This window comes from Megalobrama amblycephala, linkage group LG18 (assembly GCF_018812025.1).
Source record: "Megalobrama amblycephala isolate DHTTF-2021 linkage group LG18, ASM1881202v1, whole genome shotgun sequence".
NCBI classification, from domain to species: Eukaryota; Metazoa; Chordata; class Actinopteri; order Cypriniformes; family Xenocyprididae; genus Megalobrama; species Megalobrama amblycephala.
In genome coordinates this window covers 2,470,646-2,492,698 of record NC_063061.1, presented here as the reverse complement: position 1 = coordinate 2,492,698, position 22,053 = coordinate 2,470,646, and the positions used below count along the sequence as shown (strand labels likewise).

The 22,053-nt window shown below is 38.2% G+C and overlaps 1 protein-coding gene across 3 annotated transcripts in view; it reads right to left on the bottom strand.

Annotated features, from left to right (window-relative positions):
• Positions 1–22,053, bottom strand: part of LOC125252947 (NLR family CARD domain-containing protein 3-like) — a 97,043-nt gene that overhangs the window by 47,446 nt on the left and 27,544 nt on the right. For all 3 annotated transcript variants that reach the window (XM_048166643.1, XM_048166644.1, XM_048166645.1), the window contains 2 exons: positions 13,122–13,295; positions 3,746–3,919 (listed from right to left, as the gene is read on the bottom strand). In XM_048166643.1, the coding sequence (XP_048022600.1) occupies positions 3,746–3,919; positions 13,122–13,295 (348 nt within the window). The remainder of the gene's footprint in view (positions 1–3,745; positions 3,920–13,121; positions 13,296–22,053) is intronic.

Here is a 22,053-nt window from a genome sequence, read left to right as displayed (position 1 = left end):
GTGCATGCTTCGTACTCTAGCTTTTCGCAATCCGGTGCCGTGGTGCGAGCAACTTCCCTGGGTCGAGTAAGCCCACAATTCTTTTCCCTCTTCGGCTACAGGTTTGTCCCCATTTCAGTCTTCTTTGGGGTATGAGCCTTCCCTGTTTCTCTCTCAAGAGACTGAAACTTCGGTTCCCTCGGTCCAGGTATTTATCCGTCGTTGTCAACGCACCTGGAAAGCTGTTAGGTCCGCCTTATGTCGAAACAAGGAGCGCACTCGTCGTGCTTACCATGCAACGCTGCGGGAGGATGGGTTCAGTGGAGGAGGCATTCTCAGTGGAACCGTATTGCCGCGATAGCGCGTCAGGCTTAGTGTTCTTAGACCGGGGTCTATAGGAAATAGTAAAGTCAAAACGTCTGAAAAAGTGCGCCCAATGAGCCTGACGTGCATTCAGCCGCTTCGCTGACCGGATATATTCAAGGTTTCTATGATCCGTTCAAACAATGAACGGAACAGAGAAACCCTCCAACCAGAGACGCCACTCGCCTAAAGCTAAACGAATGGCAAGGAGCTCGCGGTTACCAATGTCGTAATTACGTTCGGCAGAGGAGAGACGGTGCGAGAAGAACGCGCAAGGATGGACCTTATTATCAGTAGTGGATCGCTGAGAAAGCACAGCACCCACAGCGATATCAGAGGCGTCGACCTCGACAATGAATTGTCTCGTTGATGAGAATAGGTGCTGAAGTGAACAGCTCCTTCAGTTTGTCAAAAGCACACTGAGCTCCCTCGGTCTATTCAAAACGTCTCTTAGATGAGGTGAGAGCGGTTAAGGGTATGGCGATGTGACTAAAGTTCGCAATAAAGCGGCGATATAAATTAGCGAACCCCAGAAAATGCTGAGGAGCAGTACGAGAATCTGGGATGGGCCATTCTACCACCGCGCGTACCTTAGCTGGATCCATGCTGATGCCGTCGGCAGAGATGATCGAGCCCAGTAACGACAAAAACAAAGAGCAGGGAGAAGTAGGCAGCGCAATCAGCACAAAGACACAGAACAGGTGCCTGCACGGGAGCGCAAACGCCAGCAGTAATGGGAAACAGCTGATACAAATGAAAGTTGAGTGAAAGAGAAGGGAAAGACACCCAAAAACAAGAGCAATCAAACCTGGCTCATGACATCAACATCCAAAAAACTAAGATTATGATATTTCAGAAAAACCCAGAAATCTGGAACATAAACATGCATTTACTGTAAACAACACCACTCTTCAGCACTCTTTACAATATAATTATCTTGGTTTGGATTTAACACCCACTGGAAATTTCAATTTGGCTATTAAAACATTACTTATAAAAGCCCACAGAGCAATGCATGCCATACGAACTAAATTATTCAAAATAAACATTCCAATCAGAATTTGGACAAGGATTTTTTAATTGTGTGATATTGCCCATTGCCTTATATGGAAGTGAGGTCTGGGGTCCAGCAAGTAACTACATCCATAAGGTTTGGGACAAACATTCTTAAGAAGGTCTACATGTAGAGTTCTGTAGAAGCATCCTTCATGTCCACAGAAACACACCTAATAACGCCTGTAGGGCGGAACTAGGCTGTCTTCCCCTCAATTTAATGATTAAAAAAGAGTTTTAATGTTCTGGATACACTTAAAATCTAGTCCTGGTGACACACTTCATTTTAAAGCACAAAAAACACAAGAACTGAGTGCTCAGAAAAGTCATCTTTGTGCAATAGTGTCAGAACTGACAAACAAAGCATTCAAAATCACTGCCCCTGAAAACCGTGCAAGAATTAAAGAAATTATGAGTAAAGAGCAAACCAAAGAGCAAAGTTGTCTCCAGTGTTATCTCAGGCTAAACAGAGGCTGAATATCTCAACTCAGTCAGGAATACAACACACAGGAATTTATTAACCAAGTACAGACTTAGTGACCACCAGCTGGCCATAGAAAAAGGGTGACACAAGAAGACATATTTACCCAAAGAAGAGCGTGTCTGTAATGAATGTAGATCAGGGGCAGTTGAGACGGAGGCACACTTCCTCCTCCAATGTGATCAATACACAACCTTAAGAGAGTCACTGTACTGTCAAATACAGCATATCATCCCTGAGTTCCAGTCACTCCATGAAACTGACAAACTGAAAATATTACTTGGTGAAGGACCTTCTTCCTTATTAGTAGCACACCATATTTACTATATACTATTAATATATATATATATATATATATATATATATATATATATAAAGTAGTCAACATTTGAATTGAATTGAGGTTTTGGATCAAAATCTTTCATCAAAGTTGTCCTAAAACATTCTTCTTAGGACATCTTAGTTCTTAGGACAACTTTGATACACTTTTTGTCAAATGTTGACTACTGTATATATATATATATATATATATATATATATATATATATATATATATATATATATATATTTTTTTTTTTTTTTTTTTTTTTTAAAGCATTTTATATATGTTCTTGTTTGTATGTTTGTTTGTTTTGCTTTATGCAATGCTTTGGCAATTTGTACCTAAATATGTCATGCCAATAAAGCAATTTGAATTGAAAATTGAATTTGAATTGAATTGAATTGAGAGAGAGAGGTGCACAAAGCTGCACAAATAATCTTTAAAAGATCGCATTCTCAATATTATCACCCACATGATGTAATTCCTAAATTGCAACGATTCGCCCATGTATATTAAACCTTCGAAAAAAAATAAAATCGCAACATTCAAATCTGCGTTCGCGCTGCCATTGATCTAAATAGAGTTGCCATGTTTAGATATAAACAGATTCACAAACAATAATTTTAAACACACAGTATCATTATTTCTGTGACAAATATTCCAATTATAACAAAAGAATACAAAAGTTTATTATTCAGATAGAAACGCTGATGTTACTGATCAAAATATAATAAATTACCTTCTGAAAGTAACTGGACTTCAAATAATGACTGTATCAATTGCATTGTTACACCACAAGGTGACAACAAATTACTGTTACTGTAAAAATGTGTATCACTGAATCATTCTTTCAGAAACAAGTCTTTATGAATGCAACTTAAGCCGGGGACAACTTAATGACTAGCTGAAACATTCTAAGACTGAGCTCAACACACAAAGACTGTTTCCTTCGACTGATGCAGATATTAATACAATCGTTATGTGTCTCCCCAGCTTTACAAAAATATTCAGTTTCACCTGTCTGGATCTTACATGTGTGTTCAAGCATCTTATCTAATTTGTGGTAACACTTTACAATAAGGTTCATTCATGAACTAACCATGAGCAATACATTTGTTAATGTATTTGTTAATCTTTGTTCATGTTAGTTAATAAAAATACAGCCGTTCATAGTTTGTTCATGTTAGTTCACAGTGCATTAAGTAATGTTAACAAATACAACTCTTGATTTTAATAATGTATTAGTAAATGTTGAAATTAAAGATTAATAAATGCTGTTGAAATACAGTTCATTATTAGTTCGTGTTAATGTAGGCCTCAACCTTATTGTAAAGTATCAAATTCATTTTACAAGAATAATAAACACAAAAAGGACTGTTTGAGTTGAGTATTGTGCATTTTCCCCTTACTACTATTTTTTATTAGTTGTTTAATTATTTTAAATGGAACCAGAATTGTTAGGCAGAACCGGAACCTAGTTTTTAATTTTATTCATTATTTATAGGAGGAACATGAAAGAGAATGTCAACACATTTATACAATCTTACCACAGTTTATCCAGTTTACAATGAGGATTCTTCAGTATTTTAGAGAGTAGCTTCATTCCTCTGTCTCCTAGTTTATTATCAGACAGATACAGTTGTCTCAGGTGTGAGGGGTTTGATCTCAGAGCTGAAGCCAGAACAGCACAACCTTCACTTGTAACACCACACTTACTCAACCTGTAGAGAACAATGACACTCTTCAGTCTCTCAGTTCAGGATCTACAGCTCAGATAAGCAGGAACTTCACAATCAGAAAGAGAGACTTAAATCACAGCGTGATTGTCCAGTCTAAAGCATGGTCTTTTTTAAGTCTTCATAATTTCTCCAAGGACTGTACCCCAACTGCCCACTGACTGCACACCAGTGTTAATTTTGTTGACGAATAATTTGTCATAATATTCGTCAACAACATTTTTTTCACAGACGAAAATGAGACGATGACTAAATAAAAATGTGTTTTGAATGACTAAAACTATGACTGAAATCTACTCTAATTTTCGCCAATGAATAAAAACAAGACGAAAATGAAAGAGGGACAATTTGGGAAGATATCCAGTCAGGATTGCTGTCCTGTGTGGAAGATGCGCACATTTGAAGTGTAATGTGTTGATCTAGCCATGGGAAAAAGGGTCACTGTTACGCGGTACAGGCTCGCGCAGCAGCACTTCAGACTGCTTTAATTAATGCGCACATTTATGCCAAGCAATTGCTTATAAGCTAATATATGGTAATAAGTATTTATATGGTAATATGTTTTAGGCGGTTGTAAGAATGCATATTTAATCTCCCTCATCTGAACTTAAATGAGCAGCCTGCTACAGTGCAGACTGCAGATATTTCAGAATAAGAGTCATGGTGTATTTCAGGATGGTTTATAATTATTTTTTCCTGGACATTATTGTTATTTTGTTTACACAACAAACTGTATTTAACTTAATCTAATTTATATTTAATTCATAGTAAACTAGTGTATCTTCTGTCACAGGAAGGAAAGACTAAGGACATTATTTGACACATTATTCAATATATTTTACAAGTATAAGGGTTATTATAGTTAAACCTAAAACCATAAAAAAAAATCATTAGTTGAAATAAACATTAACTGAAATAAAAAATAAAAATATAAAACATTTAAACTTATTTTATTTCATCTAGATTCCAAGCTTTGGCTTAACATGATGTACTAAAATAACTAAAAAAGAAATAAAAAACTATAATGACTATTCAAACTATAAACTATAATGCAAAAACTAAAAGACATAAACACAAAAAGTACTTAAACTTTTTAACTAAAATTGCAATGAAAGCAGAAAAACTAAAAATCAAATTTTTTTTTTTTTAACAAAAACTATAATACTACCTCAATGTTAAGTGTGTCAGTCCCTGAAAAGCACTGAATTTAGTTCTCTTTCATGTTATTTTGCACTTAAACAGTCAAAAAACATCCGTTTTGGCAAGTAAAGTACAGTTGGTTGTCTTAAGTGAACATAAACAGTTTGGAGAGTATCAGATGTATGTGAGTGTTTTGGATCTGTGTATTGTTAGAGAAATGCTTACTTAATTCATTACAATTTAGCTAAATTGGATTTTAGTCGACTAAGTCTACTGTAGATTTAGTCAACTAAAATCTTATGATATTTAGTCGACTAAAACTAGACTAATACTAAAACTATTTCCGGTGACTAAAACATGACTAAAACTAAATGGCATTTTAGTCAAAAGACTATGACTAAAACTAAATCAAAATTTGCCCTTTCAAAATTAACACTGCTACACACACCTCAGAGACATTTATAACTGACCTGCTTGCCACTATTTTTGAAATGGCACAGTTTGGGGAAAATTGTCACAGTAACATTCTGTTAAATTCATTTTCATGGACTTTAATTTGTTTATCTTCAGTCACATGTTTCCCTTGTTCTAGTTTCCCAGAGTAAATTCTTCATAGTCTTCTCCCCGACTTCCTTCCCTTTACTCATCCTTCCCTTCACTCAGTTCACTCAAAATGCAATGTTCTGCATGAATGCAAGTGATTTTCAGTCATATTTGGTATAATCTGAAATATCAGTGCCACTGGTACAATGGTTTCATCCCCATAGAAATAGACTGAAAGGTAATAAAGGTCAGAGTTTAGGGATACTTTGCCCACTGCAGAGGGTTTGCTCTTTCCCAGGGTCTTTTCATGCCTCCAATTGGAGGATGTTTATCTTGTTCTCAAGATACTCAAGGAAAGTTTCAAAAGGCTCAGGGTGATTCTGTATCCAGGTGAGCCCATAGTGTGGACTGTATCCATACACTCAGGACTAAGTGTTTTACTGATGTCAGATGTGCATCTTTCACTCTTAGATTTATGTTGGAAAATTTGATGTTTTGTATTGAATATCTCTGAATTAACCGGTTATGTAATTGATACATGATACATCTTTACCTGACTAATAATAAATTGTTACATGTTCTTTTATTCATACTAATACATTTGTATTGCCCAAAACAAATGTCCCTTAATCCCTAAACTCTGCAGGACATTGGCCTCCAGGAGCAGGATTGGATACCCCTGCTGCAGTGTTAATTTTGTCATATTTTAGTCATCTGTAATTGTTTTAGTTTTAGTCAACTAAAATCTAATTTAGTTAAATTATAATGCATTAAGTGAGCATTTCTCTAACAATACACAGATCCAAAACACTCATATACATCTGATATTTCTCCAAACTGTTTCTGTACACTTAAGACAACCAACTGTACTTTACTCGCCAAAGAGGGTGGTTTTTGACCGTTCAAGTGCAAAAAGACACGAAAGAGAGCTCAATTCAGTACTTGTCAGGGATTCACACACTTATCAATGAGGTACTATTACAGTTTTGTTTAAAATTTAGATTAGATTTGATTTTTAGTTTTTCTGCTTTCATTGTAATTTTAAACTTTGTGTTTGTTTTTTGACAATAAAATAAGTTTAAATTTGCATACATTTATTTTTTAATTTCAGTTAACATTTATTTCAAGTGTTTTTTTGTTTTAGGTTTAGTTAACTATAATAACCCTTATACTTGTAAAATATATTGAATAATGTGTCAAATAATGTTCTTAGTCTTTCCTTCCTGTGACAGAAGTTCCAGTAGTTTACTATGAATAAAACAGAAATTAAATTAAATTAAATTGAATTAAATACAGTTTATTGTGTAAACAAAATAACAATAATGACCAGGAAAAAATAATAATTATACCACCAGACTCTTATACTATAGCAGGCTGCTCATTTAAGTTCAGATGAGGAAGATAAAATATGCATTCTTACAACTGCCTAAAACATATTACCATATAAACATTGTGTAGTAAACATTGTCATATCAACATTAGCAATTGCTGGGCATAAATGTGCGCTATTCATTAATTGTGAAGCAGTCTGAAGTGCTGCTGGGCGAGCCTGTAGAGCGTGCATCAGCGCCGTGTTTTCCCGTGGTTAGAACAGCACATTACACTTCAAATGTGCGCATCTTCCACATAGGACATCAGTCCTGACTGGATATCTTCCCATATCGTCCCTCTCTATAATTTTCATCTAATTTTTATTTGTTAATGAAAATTATAGTAGATTTTAGTCATAGTTTTAGTCATTCAAAACACATTTTTATTTAGTCATCCTATCACTTTCGTCCGTGAAAAAATGTTGATAAAAATTATTCGTCAATGAAATTAACACTGCCCTGCTGTAATGGATTATAACACGCATGTAAGATTCTGAAACAGTTTCAACTCAAATAAATGTTTAAAGTCCACAAAATTATTAATTTAGTGAAGAGTTGGGTAATAAGTATTATATGTAGTGTTGTTTTTGGCGGCCTGTTTTAATTTTAGTTTTAGTCTAGTCTTTGTGTCAAGTTGTCATTTTAGTTTTTGTTAGTTTTAGTCACGTTCATACTGAAGGGGTGGATTCTGGAATCTACTGCCGCTTCAATATATATCTTTTAAGTTATTAATCAACATTTATATTTCTGTTAAAATATTTGAATGACTTCTTCAATGCATGTTAAAGCATCTATTTTCGTCTGTACCTCTCACTGAGAGAAAAGAACATGTTATCAGTATGTTTTGGGGAAAGTTTCCTGCTCAGAGCAGATCTCAGATCAACTTCAGCCTTGAATAAGCTGTGAATCATGTGTATCTGTGTATGTGCGCTAAGTGTTTTGTGCAGGTCCCTTTGTACTGGACAACTGGCATTCTGCTTGAGACCAGCAGACACCATGTCATGACCCCAAAAGAATATCCGGTACCTAAATCCAGGGTCCCCCTCGTCATCACCGTGAGAAAGGGAGATATGCTTCTTACTATCTGTCCACGTGCGGAAAATTTCTAATCTTGTCTATTTTTCTTAGCCAATCAGAATCATTCAACCTGAAGTAATGACGTAGTTAGTTGACTCTGTTAGAGTATAATTGTTGTGGAAATGTGAATGTACGCAGAGCGGCCTACGAACTCCTTGTGAGACTTGAAGCTGGCTTCTGCTGATGAAACTGCAAACTATTCTTCATTAAATTTTTTTTCAATTTATTAATTATTTTAAACTTCGACTCCGGGTCTTTTATTCAACATATCTGGTTTCAAGGGTCCTAAACTGTTTTTCCCCAACAATACTCTTTTTAGTCTAGTCAAGTTTCAGTCGACTAAAAGTCTGAGCATTTTAGTCTTATTTTAGTCAGAGTTATCCATGACTATTTTAGTCTAATTTTAGTCAATGAAAATTTTATTTTAGTCTCTTTTTAGTAATGCAATTCTATTTAATCCAATCAATAGAGTATAAGTACCTAGTAGTAAAGACGAAACTAAAATTTTCTTTTAGCCAAACCCATTACAAGGTTATCTTATTATATTGTTACCTACATTATATAGATAATACCTTATAATGCCTTGAGATGTCTCTTAACCCTTTAAGACCTGAAGGCTTTTTTAGAGGGTTTTTTTTTTTTCTGTGCGACAAACACAAAAGTAAAGACTCTCCAAAAACTGCAACTGCAAACTCCAAAACTGTAGCAAGGAGAGTCACTTTTTTAATGCTTTAGAAAATATAAATTACATTACATTTGGACATTTTCATGCTGAATAACTGCTGATAAAAGACTATATATATATATATATATATATAGGGGCGGCGCTAGGGGTGGGCTAAGGGGGCTGGAGCCCCGAATGTTTTTCCAAAAGCCCCGAATCTTTCAGGTTTGAGGTTTCTTAATAGTGCTGTCAAAATATAATTTTCTAAACATATCTCTCTATTAAAATACGTTAAGCAGTTCAATACCGCTTTTCTACAGTATCCATACACCGGCAGCGCTTTCTCTCTTCTCTCCGACAGCGAGTTCACACACACCGCAGCTGAACACAGACACGCCTCCTGTCACTCACTCAGAGCAGCTGCAGGCCTCGAGACTCTCGTTCGGTCCGGTGGAAGGGTTTTTGTTATGATATAACTGATATGACAACTTTAGCACATATGTCAGCTAAACATTCATTCAGTGTTTCCCATCAATGACTGCCGCCATTGTTTCATAATGAACCGAAAATTTAAAACATACATAGCTGGTCTGTAACGTTGTATTTTGCCAACGAACTAAAATCGAAACCGTGATATGGCTTTGTGCCTTTATAAATCAGCAAAATACAGCGATTAAGTATACAGTCTGTTTGTGCTGCGTGTTTTAAAGAGAAGTGCGCACATTTGCTCGAGATCAACTGGTGATCTGGTGATCAAAATAAAAGCGCAAGGATTTATCTTATTAATTACTACAAAAGTAGGCTATTGTAATTTCCCTATTCTGTTGTGTAAAGTAACTTTTGTGTAAAATAATTTTTGTGTACTGTTGTGTAATTTTTTATTTTTAAATTTAATTTAGAGTGCATTTGTTACAATATGTGGATATAGGCTAACTGTCATATGAATAATTATATATGCCTAAAACACTATTATATTATTATTTTTATATTATTGTAATAATTGTTTGGCATCCTAAAACACAATGTAGACTGAGACAATATCAAAACTAAAAAGATGTTTGAACCCTCTTTCATGTCCAGGTACAATGCTGTTTCTTTGGTCAATTTGCATACTGTACATTGGTTGAAGCTCTTAATTTTGAGCTCTCAAAGTGCACCAGATTGATGCATTTAACCTTAAAATGTACAAAATTTTCTTCTGGGGGGGCATGCCCCCAGACCCCCCTAGAGGAGGTACATAGTTTTAAAACATAGTTTTACAAATTATTATGGGAAATAATGAACATTTTATGAACTTTACTCAACAATACTACAACAAAGCTCCTTTCATGACGGTAAAGCTGTTAACAGAAAATTAAAATGTTATTGGGCAAAATATTTGGGCTAAGCCCCGAATGTTCACAACGTCTGGCTCCACCCCTGTATATATATTTTTATCTGACATGGAATAACTCAGGCAGGCAATAAGATCAGAGAAATTCTTTTTTGGTGATGCTCTCCTACATGTGAGCTGCATCTTTTTCAAATTTTGTGGTGATAAAGTGTTATTCATTTTTTCACAGCTAGATGGCACCCACGGGCGGTAAACTCGGGTTAAGAGGCACTTCTCAGCACTTGTTAGGAGTTTTTCGAAATGGTTAGGTGCATTAAAAAGCAAAGCTGACTTTCTAAGCTTTAAGATGATACCTATTTTTTGTTATTCCACGTTGGAAAACGAACACAGGAACATTGGATACACACTGCATCCCGGAAAGATGAGAGACATGTTTTTAGCCAAGTATGTTAAATCATTCCATGAGTAATATCTTGTGATCAACGCAATATATTATGTTGATTTTGGATTCATTTTAATCATAAGAATCTGCTTTATGATGTGCATTTTCTATGATCTGTGCATTTTTATTAAGTTATGAGCACGTGAAATCTACAAACCCAATTCCAAAAAAGTTGGGACACAGTACAAATTGTGAATAAAAACAGAATGTAATGATGTGGAAGTTTCAAATTTCAATATTTTATTCATAATACAACATAGATGACAAATCAAATGTTTAAACTGAGAAAATGTATCATTTTAAGGGAAAAATAAGTTGATTTTAAATTTTATGACATCAACACATCTCAAAAAAGCTGGGACAAGGCCATGTTTACCACTGTGTGGCATCCCCTCTTCTTTTTATAACAGTCTGCAAACATCTGGGGACTGAATAGACAAGTTGCTCAAGTTTAGGAATAGGAATGTTGTCCCATTCTTGTCTAATACAGGCTTCTAGTTGCTCAACTGTCTTAGGTCTTCTTTGTCGCATCTTCCTCTTTATGATGCGCCAAATGTTTTCTATGGGTGAAAGATCTGGACTGCAGGCTGGCCATTTCAGTACCCGGATCCTTCTTCTACGCAGCCATGATGTTGTAATTGATGCAGTATGTGGTCTGGCATTGTCATGTTGGAAAATGCAAGGTCTTCCCTGAAAGAGATGACGTCTGGATGTGAGCATATGTTGTTCTAGAACTTGGATATACCTTTCAGCATTGATGGTGCCTTTCCAGATGTGTAAGCTGCCCATGCCACACGCACTCATGCAACTCCATACCATCAGAGATGCAGGCTTCTGAACTGAGCGCTGATAACAACTTGGGTTGTCCTTGTCCTCTTTAGTCCGGATGACATGGCGTCCCAGTTTTCCAAAAAGAACTTAAAATTTTGATTCGTCTGACCACAGAACAGTTTTCCACTTTGCCACAGTCCATTTTAAATGAGCCTTGGCCCAGAGAAAACGCCTGCGCTTCTGGATCACGTTTAGATATGGCTTCTTTTTTAACCTATAGAGTTTTAGCCGGCAACGGCGAATGGCACAGTGGATTGTGTTCACCGACAATGTTTTCTGGAAGTATTCCTGAGCCCATGTTGTGATTTCCAATACAGTAGCATTCCTGTATGTGATGCAGTGCCATCTAAGGGCCCGAAGATCACGGGCATCCAGTATGGTTTTCCAGCCTTGACCCTTATGCACAGAGATTGTTCCAGATTCTCTGAATCTTTGGATGATATTATGCACTGTAGATGATGATAACTTCAAACTCTTTGCAATTTTTCTCTGAGAAACTCCTTTCTGATATTGCTCCACTATTTTTCGCCGCAGCATTGGGGGAACTGGTGATCCTCTGCCCATCTTGACTTCTGAGAGACACTGCCACTCTGAGAGGCTCTTTTTATACCCAATCATGTTGCCAATTGACCTAATAAGTTGCAAATTGGTCCTCCAGCTGTTCCTTATATGTACATTTAACTTTTCCGGCCTCTTATTGCTACCTGACCCAACTTTTTTGAAATGTGTAGCTCTCATGAAATCCAAAATGAGCCAATATTTGGCATGACATTTCAAAATGTCCCACTTTCAACATTTGATATGTTATCTATATTCTATTGTGAATAAAATATAAGTTTATGAGATTTGTAAATTATTGCATTCCTTTTTTATTCACAATTTGTACAGTGTCCCAACTTTTTTGAAATCGGGTTTGTACATATTTCCCGACATATCGGTCCCTTTCTCTATGTCAGAGTAAGTGACGTCGCTTGCGTCTGCACAGTGCGACCTGATGCAGCCCCTGAAGTGAGACACAGGAAACAGAAATACTGCAAAATAATAATAATAATAATAACACGACTAAACGAGACGAAATAACGTTATAACATTTAGTCTCGTCTCGTTTTGGTTAATGAAAATGAAGAGACATTTTAGCATAGTTTTTATTTTGTAAACCACATTTAGTCTCGTTTTTATTCGTCAACAATATTGCATTATACATTTAATTATAGTCATTGTCACATGACCAGCATTTATGTTGCATCTCGTCTCGTTTTCGTCATGTGATAAAGGTTCGTTGACGACGATATTTAGTCATAATTTTCGTTGACGAAAGCAACACTAATTATACATATATTTTATCCCTTAATTTGTTGTCTTTTTTGAGCTTGTTCATTCATCTTGGTTCAAATCTACTTGTTAGGAACATTTTTACTTTGCAGAAGCATTAAGTTTTATAATAATATTTTCAAACTCAAATCAATATTTTGTGTCCAGTTATTTACTTTTTTGGTAAGTAGATGTATAATGAGCAGGATAATATACATTCAGATGGTTCTCATCACAAAATAAACCTGACAGGGTGATCAGGACCAGAGTAGGAGGAACAGAGGACTCTTGTATCGCCACTGTTTATCCATTACATATAAGTAGTAGTAATAAAAACTGTCAAAAAATAATTTAATGAAGATTAAACAACAAAGTTATCCATCAGACCATTTTTAGTCTTGCTTTTGTTTATTTTTTTTATTATTAACCATAGGAAGAAAACAGAGTAAGATGTTGACACATTTTTACAATCTTACCACAGTTTCTCCAGTTTACAGTGAGGATCCTTTAGTAGATCAGAGAGCAGCTTCACTCCTCTATCTCCTACTGTATTCAGTGACAGATCCAGTTCTCTCAATTGTGAGGGGTTTGATCTCAGAGCTGAAGCCAAAGCAGCACAACCTTTAACTGTGACACCACACTTACTCAACCTGTAGAGATTAAAGATGCATGGTGAACTGATACCAGCTGTAATTATAGAATAACATGTAAACTACAAATGTGATTTATAGAGGCAGTAAAATAATCACATTAACATTAGAGGACAAACAGTCCTGATCATACAGCATCAGTATATAAAAAAGACACTGTTGCTATTTGCTGTCAGTTTTGATCACTGTCATATTCAATCCTTCATCATGTTTCACACACTGACCTCTACAATCATAAGCTCTCTCACACACACACACACACACACACACACACACACACATCCTTGTTTATTCTGTGTTCCAAATGACCCAACTAAGATAGTAAGATGAGGATTTTATGACGTCCTTTGGTCGGACCCCACAAAGACAACATCTTAAAAATCATATATAAGAATGTTTGACAAAATCTTAAGACACTATAGTATGGCCCTTCCCTACACTATACCTAAACCCACAGGAACCTAACGTAATTTTAATGTTCTTAAATATATTATATAACATATAGCATTTAAAGCATGCCATAATGTAGGGTTGGGCGATATGGCCAAAAAACAAACAAACAAAAACATATCTCTGCATTTTTGAGCTGAATGGTGATGTATAATTTCAGTATTTTTCAGTACATTTTTCTATATGAATTAAAAAAAAAATCTGAATTAAAAATATTATTTCACATCCTGCTCAATATTGTCCTACAAACATGTTCATATTGAAGGCTATGAAAACAAACATAGCGAATGTAACCAAAATGTCAAATCAGATTAGTCCTATTATAACATTGTAACAATCTGAAAACAAAATAATGCTTTTTAAAGCAGAAGTTAAATTTACTAAACTAAAAATTAAAATAAATAAAAACAAAAGCACAGACTAATTATTTGGCTATTTTAATTACCCTTCAACAGTCACTTTACAGTTCAGTTGTAGGTTTGAAATTCTACATATGGCACATTTATGTTCGCCAACAACAGCAAATATTTAACAACAAATATTTCAGAAAAATGTATATTTTAGTCAGAATTATTGCGCTCCTATTCTATTGAGCTCCTTCTGTTTGGCGCACATGAGTGTGTTGCGGCGCTTGTTCATGAAGTTTGTGCTTGCAGAAGGCTCGTCCACTCCTGACAGCAAAATGGAAACATTTTCTTGACTTTCTAACATTTACAGATGGAGAATATGCCTGTGAAATGTAAGGTATGCACTGAGGAAGTTATTGGATGGCATTTCAGCTTAAAGATTAATAATAGAGATATATTTGTTTATACTGTGCATTTTAAGTAGAGAGAGATTTCTGAGACATTGCAGCCACTGCTCAGATCAACAAAGCGTGTCCATAATTCAGCCACACTGCCTGCCACTGCAACACACCGCATATAGAAAACACCTAATGTTATCTAGAGCGCAAACACAGACTATACTATACAGATTATAATACAAAATACATATTAAGCATCAACTGAGGCACTCTTGCTTAGTTTGAAGAATACATGGAACTGCCTTGGCACACTCTAAGGTAAGTAGATACACACCGACCTTGCAATCGCTGTTCGTCCTGTAAAATCCGAATACAGCTGCTCGCGTACTTAGTATGTAAAAAAAGATGAAAGCATTGTTTGCATTTTAATTGTGAAAATTTTCACATTGCATGATCAACTCATTAGCCGACATGAACTCATCTCACTCGAAAGCAACAGGTAACTTTAGGCCTGCACACGGTACACACCGCAACGTCTGCTGCGTTCTGTGTTGTTGATATTCGATCCATTTCTATCTGAATTTGTTATCCATACTGCTGCTGCTGCTGCTATACAAAATACTTGCTGTAGCTTTGTTAGAATGTGAATACAAAAACGAAACGTCTCAGGTTAAGTGTGTAACCCTGGTTCCCTGAATAGGGAACGAGACACTGCATCAATACGCTTTGGGAACACCTCTGCGTGATTGCGTCGTGAAGCACTCGTGAATCTAACCAATAACGTGACAAGACGTCAGATGTGTGTGCTGACACGGACCAGGAAACTATAAAGCATACCCAGAACAAAGAATGCTAGTTTCTGAATTATAGCTGAAGCAAGACGCTCACAGGTACGCCGGGGGTATAGCAAGACGACGCAGCGTCTTGTTCCCTATTCAGGGAACCAGGGTTACATACGTAACCTGAGACGTTCCCTTTCATGGGAACTGTTGACGCTGCATCAATACGCATTGGGAACGCTGTCCCAACTACACCATAGTGCCAAGTACCTGTCTGTTATCCTTGAGAAAGCACAGCTGACCCCAGAGTGGAGCCGACAATCAAAGTTATAAAACCTAATAAACGTATCACATATGTCGTGGATGGAAACTCCTGACATTAGAGCCTTTGAGGCCGCCATACCCCTAGTAGAATGGGCGTGGACAGCTAAAGGAGATGGCCTCAACCACCTACTTGCTCCTGATCCAAATTTTTAAAAAAAGGAGAAGGACAGAAAGCCTGAAGTACAATAAGCCCTGGGACATTGGTGGGGATCTTTGGCACATAGCCAGGTCTAGTGTGAAGAAAAGCCTCTACCATACCAGGCGCAAATACTAAACATGAAGGAGCAACCGAAAGTGCTTGAAAATCTCCTATTTTCTTGAGAGATGAGATAGCCAGTAGAAATACTGTTTTTAGAGTGAAACATTTCTCAGAAACCTCTTCTAGTTGTTCAAAGGAAGCCTCAGCTAACCCTTCTAGTACCACGGCCAAGTCCAAGGCCAGAGTTCTTGTATGAACAACAGGCCTCAGCCTCAGAGTACCACGAAGGAAGCTTGTAACAAGGGGATCTTGACCTACTGAGGAATCCCCTAGAGGAGATGATAGGCCGATATAGCCACAACATAAACCTTCAAAGTTGAAGGGGATAAACCGTCCGAGAACTTGTCTTGGAGAAATTGTAGCACTAGGCTAATAGAGGAGTGGACAGCGTCTTCACGTAATAACCTACAATACTGTCTAACAATTGATGGCTGTTCTGTTAAGTTTTCGCCGTCAGCTAGGAACCTGGGTGTGCTCTTTGATACCAATCTTTCATTTGAATGCCATGTTACTAGCATTTGTAAAACCGCATTCTTCCATCTTAAAAATATATCTAAACTACGACATATGCTCTCAATGAAGAATGCATAACAGTTACTTCATGCGTTCATGACTTTGAGGCTAGATTACTGTAACGCTCTACTGGGTGGTTGTTCTGCTCGCCTGATAAATAAACTACAGCTCGTACAAAATGCAGCAGCTAGAGTTCTTACTAGAACTAGGAAGTATGATCATATTAGCCCAGTTCTGTCATCACTGCATTGGCTTCCTGTTAAACATCGTATGGATTTTAAAATCTTGCTAATTACTTACAAAGCACTAAATGGTTTAGCTCCCCAGTACCTAAGCGAACTCTTAATGCATTATAGTCCTTCACGTTTATTGCGATCTCAGAATTCAGGCCAGCTGATAATACCTAGAATATCAAAATCAACCGCAGGCAGCAGATCCTTCTCCTATTTGGCACCTAAACTCTGGAACAATTTTCCTAGCATTGTTCGGGAAGCAGACACACTCTGTCAGTTTAAATCTAGACTAAAAACGCATCTCTTTAACCTGGCATACACATAACACATTATCAATTTATATTTTCAAATCCTTTAAAGGATTATTAGGCTGCATAAATTAGGTCAACCGGAACCGGGAACACTTCCTATAACACCAGATGTACTCGTTACATCAGAAGAAGAATGGCATCTATGCTAATATTAGTCTTCCTGTTTATCCCGAGGTTTACCGTAGTCAACCGGATCCGGGCCCTGACATGACCACAACGCAGCCCTAAAGTATCAGCAGAGATTGAGTCAACTAGATCATCCATTGTGAAGGCCTCATCGACACGACAGCCAGTAGCACAGTTCCTCAACAAACCGTCCATACCGGCGTGATGAATATGATCCTCAACTGGACACGACCACAACGCAGCCCTGAAGTACCAGCAGAGATCAAGTAAACTAGATCATCCATTGTGAAGGCCTCATCGACATGACAGCCAGTAGCACAGTTCCTCAACAAACCGTCCATACCGGCGTGATGAATACGATCCTCAACTGAAATGGAACTGAAATGTTGCAATTGTTGAAACTTTAAATGTTGCAATCCTATCAGACTTATGATAGCAACCTGAATCGTAACAAAGCACTGTTTGCCAGAGGAGAACTGGCCCCCGACTAAGCCTGGTTTCTCCCAAGGTTTCTTTTCCCTCTCCATTTTAAAACCTATTTGCCACCTGTTTGCCACCTGATGTCACCTGTTGGAATTTGAGTTCCTTGCCGCTGTCACCTTTGGCTTGCTTAGTTGGGCACTCTTGACATTTGACTTGACATTTGATATTCAACAGTGCTTTGATCTGCCTGCATTGACACTATTCTTTAAGAGCTGCTGTGCAGCCAAAATTATATACCAGTTATCAATGTAAAGCTGCTTTGACACAATCTGCATTGTAAAAAGCGCTATATAAGTAAAGGTGACTTGACTTGACTTGACATTATGTTGTCTACACTGAGTAGAAAATAATTTCCATTTATATGTATACAGCTTCCTCATGGAGGGAGCTCTGGAGTGGAGTATGGTCCCCACAACCTCAGTTGGGAGACCATAATCTATGAGCCTGGCCCCCTCAGAGGCCAGGCCCACAGTCTCCATAGTTCTGGGTGAGGATGAAGTATCATGCCGCCTGCTTAAGACAGAAGGTCCTGCCTGAGGGGAAGCTCCATTGAGGAGTCGTCCAAGAGAGACACTAGGTCTGAAACCCATATTCATGTTGGCCAGAACGGGGCTACCAATATTAGACTGACCCCTTCCTGGCGCACTTTCTCCAGAACTCCCGGGAGCAGAGCGATTGGGGAAAAAGCATACAGACGCCGCCTCAGCCATGTCTGCTGGATGTGATAGGGAGAACCACAGTGGACACTGGGTTGATTCCCCTGAAGCAAACAGGTCAACTTCTGCTCGACCAAAGTTTTTCCAAATGAGCTCCACCACCTCGGGGTGGAATCTCCATTCCCCGGGCCTCGGCCCCTCAACAGTGCTCCCACATTTTGAGCATTGAGCCTCAGCCCTAGCCTCTTCATATGTGACAGAACAACATCTCGATGTTGAGCTGCCGGATGTTCGGTTTGAGCTATAATCAACCAGTCGTTGATATAGTTCAGTACACGGATGCCCTGGAATCTTAATGGAGCCAGAGCTTCATCCACGCACTTCGTAAATGTACAGGGTGATAATGCTAGGCAGAAGGGAAGAACCCTGTACTGGTAAGCTTCGCCCCCGAAAGCAAACCTGAGGAACTTCCTGTGTTGAGGATGGATGGATACATGAAAGTAAGCGTCTTTCAGGTCTATCGCCACAAACCAGTCCTCGGACCTGATCTGTGGGACAATCTATTTGAGTGTTAGCATCCTGAACTTGAGCTTTTGCACAGATCATTTTAACATGCATAAATCTATGATCGGACGCAACCGTCCATCCTTCTTTGGAATAATGAAGTATCGGTTGTAAAACCCTGACAGCTTGCTGGGAGGAGAAACCTTTTCTATAGCTCCTTTTTGCAAAAGCGTCATGCAGTGAACAGGGAACATCTGAACTGACCACTCTACAACCCTCCTCTTTCTTAGAGGAACACTGGAAACCACTGCGCCCTGAAGCACACAAGGTGGCAGGGTTGGCAGACCGGTCTCCTTTCTTTTCTTTTAAATTCCTCGGAATTTAATGTATTCAATATTTAATTTAATCCTCTAATTAAATGCAGCCAGCTCTTTTTTTGAATGATAGGCTGAATATATTAGAATACATAAAAGAATTATAGCTTGTAATAGTTTGCAAGGGATTTTAGTGAAAAAGAGAAAGGGAAACTCCCATCTACTCAGTTCCCTCCAAATATAAATACATATAAATATATATGCGCAGTAATTTAGATAATAATCTATGCGCAGCCTCGGCCAACGCGAGATGCGAGCCATATATTCTTTCTTGCATACTTAATCTATGCGCTGCCTCAGCAAACGTGAGATCCGAGCCATATATTCTTTATTGAAGACTCAATCCACGCGCTGCCTCGGCAAGCGCGAGATCCGAGCCTAGCGTTAGACTTTTATTCCCTTGAGAATAAAACCAACAGGAGTGGAGCTAAATAACTCCCGCTAGTGCATACTTCTCTTCGGGACATTTTTATGAATGAACACTGTCAGTTGTGAGCTGACGTGCATGCTCCACTCCCAGCAAACAACACTTAAATCTTGTGTATCCCCACTCGCTTTGTAGTGTAGCACAGGGAGGAACGTGATTCAAACTGCTGTTCACTATTGATTTGTTTTGATGTTAGAATAATAAACGTGTGATTTTGAAACGTGTGTGAGGTGGCGAGTCTTCAGATCGATATCACAATATTCACCTCCTCAGAGCTGGACATGTGAAGTACCAGTGCCTCAACCTGGGGGAAGAAACTGCAGAGCGTGCTTCCACCTGGGAAATGGCACTGAACCTGGCAGGTAAGGGCAGAGAAAGGGCGGCGCCCGTCTCTAACCCCTCTGTCAGATCAATTTGTGAATCCCACAAATGGAGCCGCCACTCTGCCTCAGCAGAAGTGGGACCTGATCCGCGAGGAACACTGGCCGCGGCACTCTCTTTCTCTTTATCAAGAGTGCCCGGCATGTTCTCAGTGTCCTGAGAGTGAGTTTTTCACAGTGCACACAGACAGCTCCCTCGAGAGCTGCCAGGGCATGCTCAACTCCCATTCACCTGCTGTTTTTCGCCATAATACGTGTCTTTTATATATATAGACGAAGAGATTGTGACTTGTTTATATGTAATAAGACAGACAACACCAAATAAGACACACGATAACACAGAGCGCTTGCTGAAGACAACAGAAGCTAGCGTTCTTTGTTCTGGGTATGCTTTATAGTTTCCTGGTCCGTGACGTCACCCGTTTCTGATGTCTAATCACGTTATCAGTTAGATTCACGAGTGCTTCACGACGCAATCACGCAGACACATTCCCAATGCGTACTGACGCAGCATCAACAGTTCCCATGAAAGAGAACTTGTTCCCATTTAAAGTTCAGCAAGTTTGTCTCTGTATCCTTATACAACATGCGTATATGCTAGCTGCTAATATGCTTAGTAATTCTCTCTAAGCATTAAACAGACTGTTGACATGACATAGAATTGATAGAGCAGACTATGCAAAAATGCACATTGATATACAAAGCCGATTCCAAAAAAGTTGGGACACTGTACAAATTGTGAATAAAAACAGAATGCAATGATGTGGAAGTTTCAAATTTCAATATTTTATTCAGAATACAACATAGATGAATGTTTAAACTGAGAAAATTTATCATTTTAAGGGAAAAATAAGTTGATTTTAAATTTCATGGCATCAACACATCTCAAAAAAGTTGGGACAAGGCCATGTTTACCACTGTGTGGCATCCCCTCTTCTTTTTATAACAGTCTGCAAACGTCTGGGGACTGAGGAGACAAGTTGCTCAAGTTTAGGAATAGGAATGTTGTCCCATTCTTGTCTAATACAGGCTTCTAGTTGCTCAACTGTCTTAGGTCTTCTTTGTCGCATCCCCCTCTTTATGACGCGCCAAATGTTTTCTATGGGTGAAAGATCTGGACTGCAGGCTGGCCATTTCAGTACCCGGATCCTTCTTCTACGCAGCCATGATGTTGTAATTGATGCAGTATGTGGTCTGGCATTGTCATGTTGGAAAATGCAAGGTCTTCCCTGAAAGAGACGACGTCTGGATGGGAGCATATGTTGTTCTAGAACTTGGATATACCTTTCAGCATCGATGGTGCCTTTCCAGATGTGTAAGCTGCCCATGCCACACGCACTCATGCAACCCCATACCATCAGAGATGCAGGCTTCTGAACTGAGTGCTAATAACAACTTGGGTTGTCTTTGTCCTCTTTAGTCCGGATGACATGGCATCCCAGTTTTTCAAAAAGAACTTCAAATTTTGATTCGTCTGACCAAAGAACAGTTTTCCACTTTGCCACAGTCCATTTTAAATGAGCCTTGGCCCAGAGAAAACGGCTGCGCTTCTGGATCATGTTTAGATATCACTTCTTTTTTTGACCTATAGAGTTTTAGCCGACAACGGCGAATGGCACAGTGGATTGTGTTCACCGACAATGTTTTCTGGAAGTATTCCTGAGCCCATGTTGTGATTTCCATTACAGTAGCATTCCTGTGTGATGCAGTGCCATCTAAGGGCCCGAAGATCACAGGCATCCAGTATGGTTTTCCGCCCTTGACCCTTATGCACAGGATTGTTCAAGATTCTCTGAATCTTTGGATGATATTATGCACTGTAGATGATGATAACTTCAAACTCTTTGCAATTTTTCTCTGAGAAACTCCTTTCTGATATTGCTCCACTATTTTTCGCCGCAGCATTGGGGGAATTGGTGATCCTCTGCCCATCTTGACTTCTGAGAGACACTGCCACTCTGAGAGGCTCTTTTTATACCCAATCATGTTGCCAATTGACCTAATAAGTTGCAAATTTGTCCTCCAGCTGTTCCTTATATGTACATTTAACTTTTCCGGCCTCTTATTGCTACCTGTCCCAACTTTTTTGGAATGTGTAGCTCTCATGAAATCCAAAATGAGCCAATATTTGGCATGACATTTCAAAATGTCTCATTTTCAACATTTGATGTTATCTATATTCTATTGTGAATAA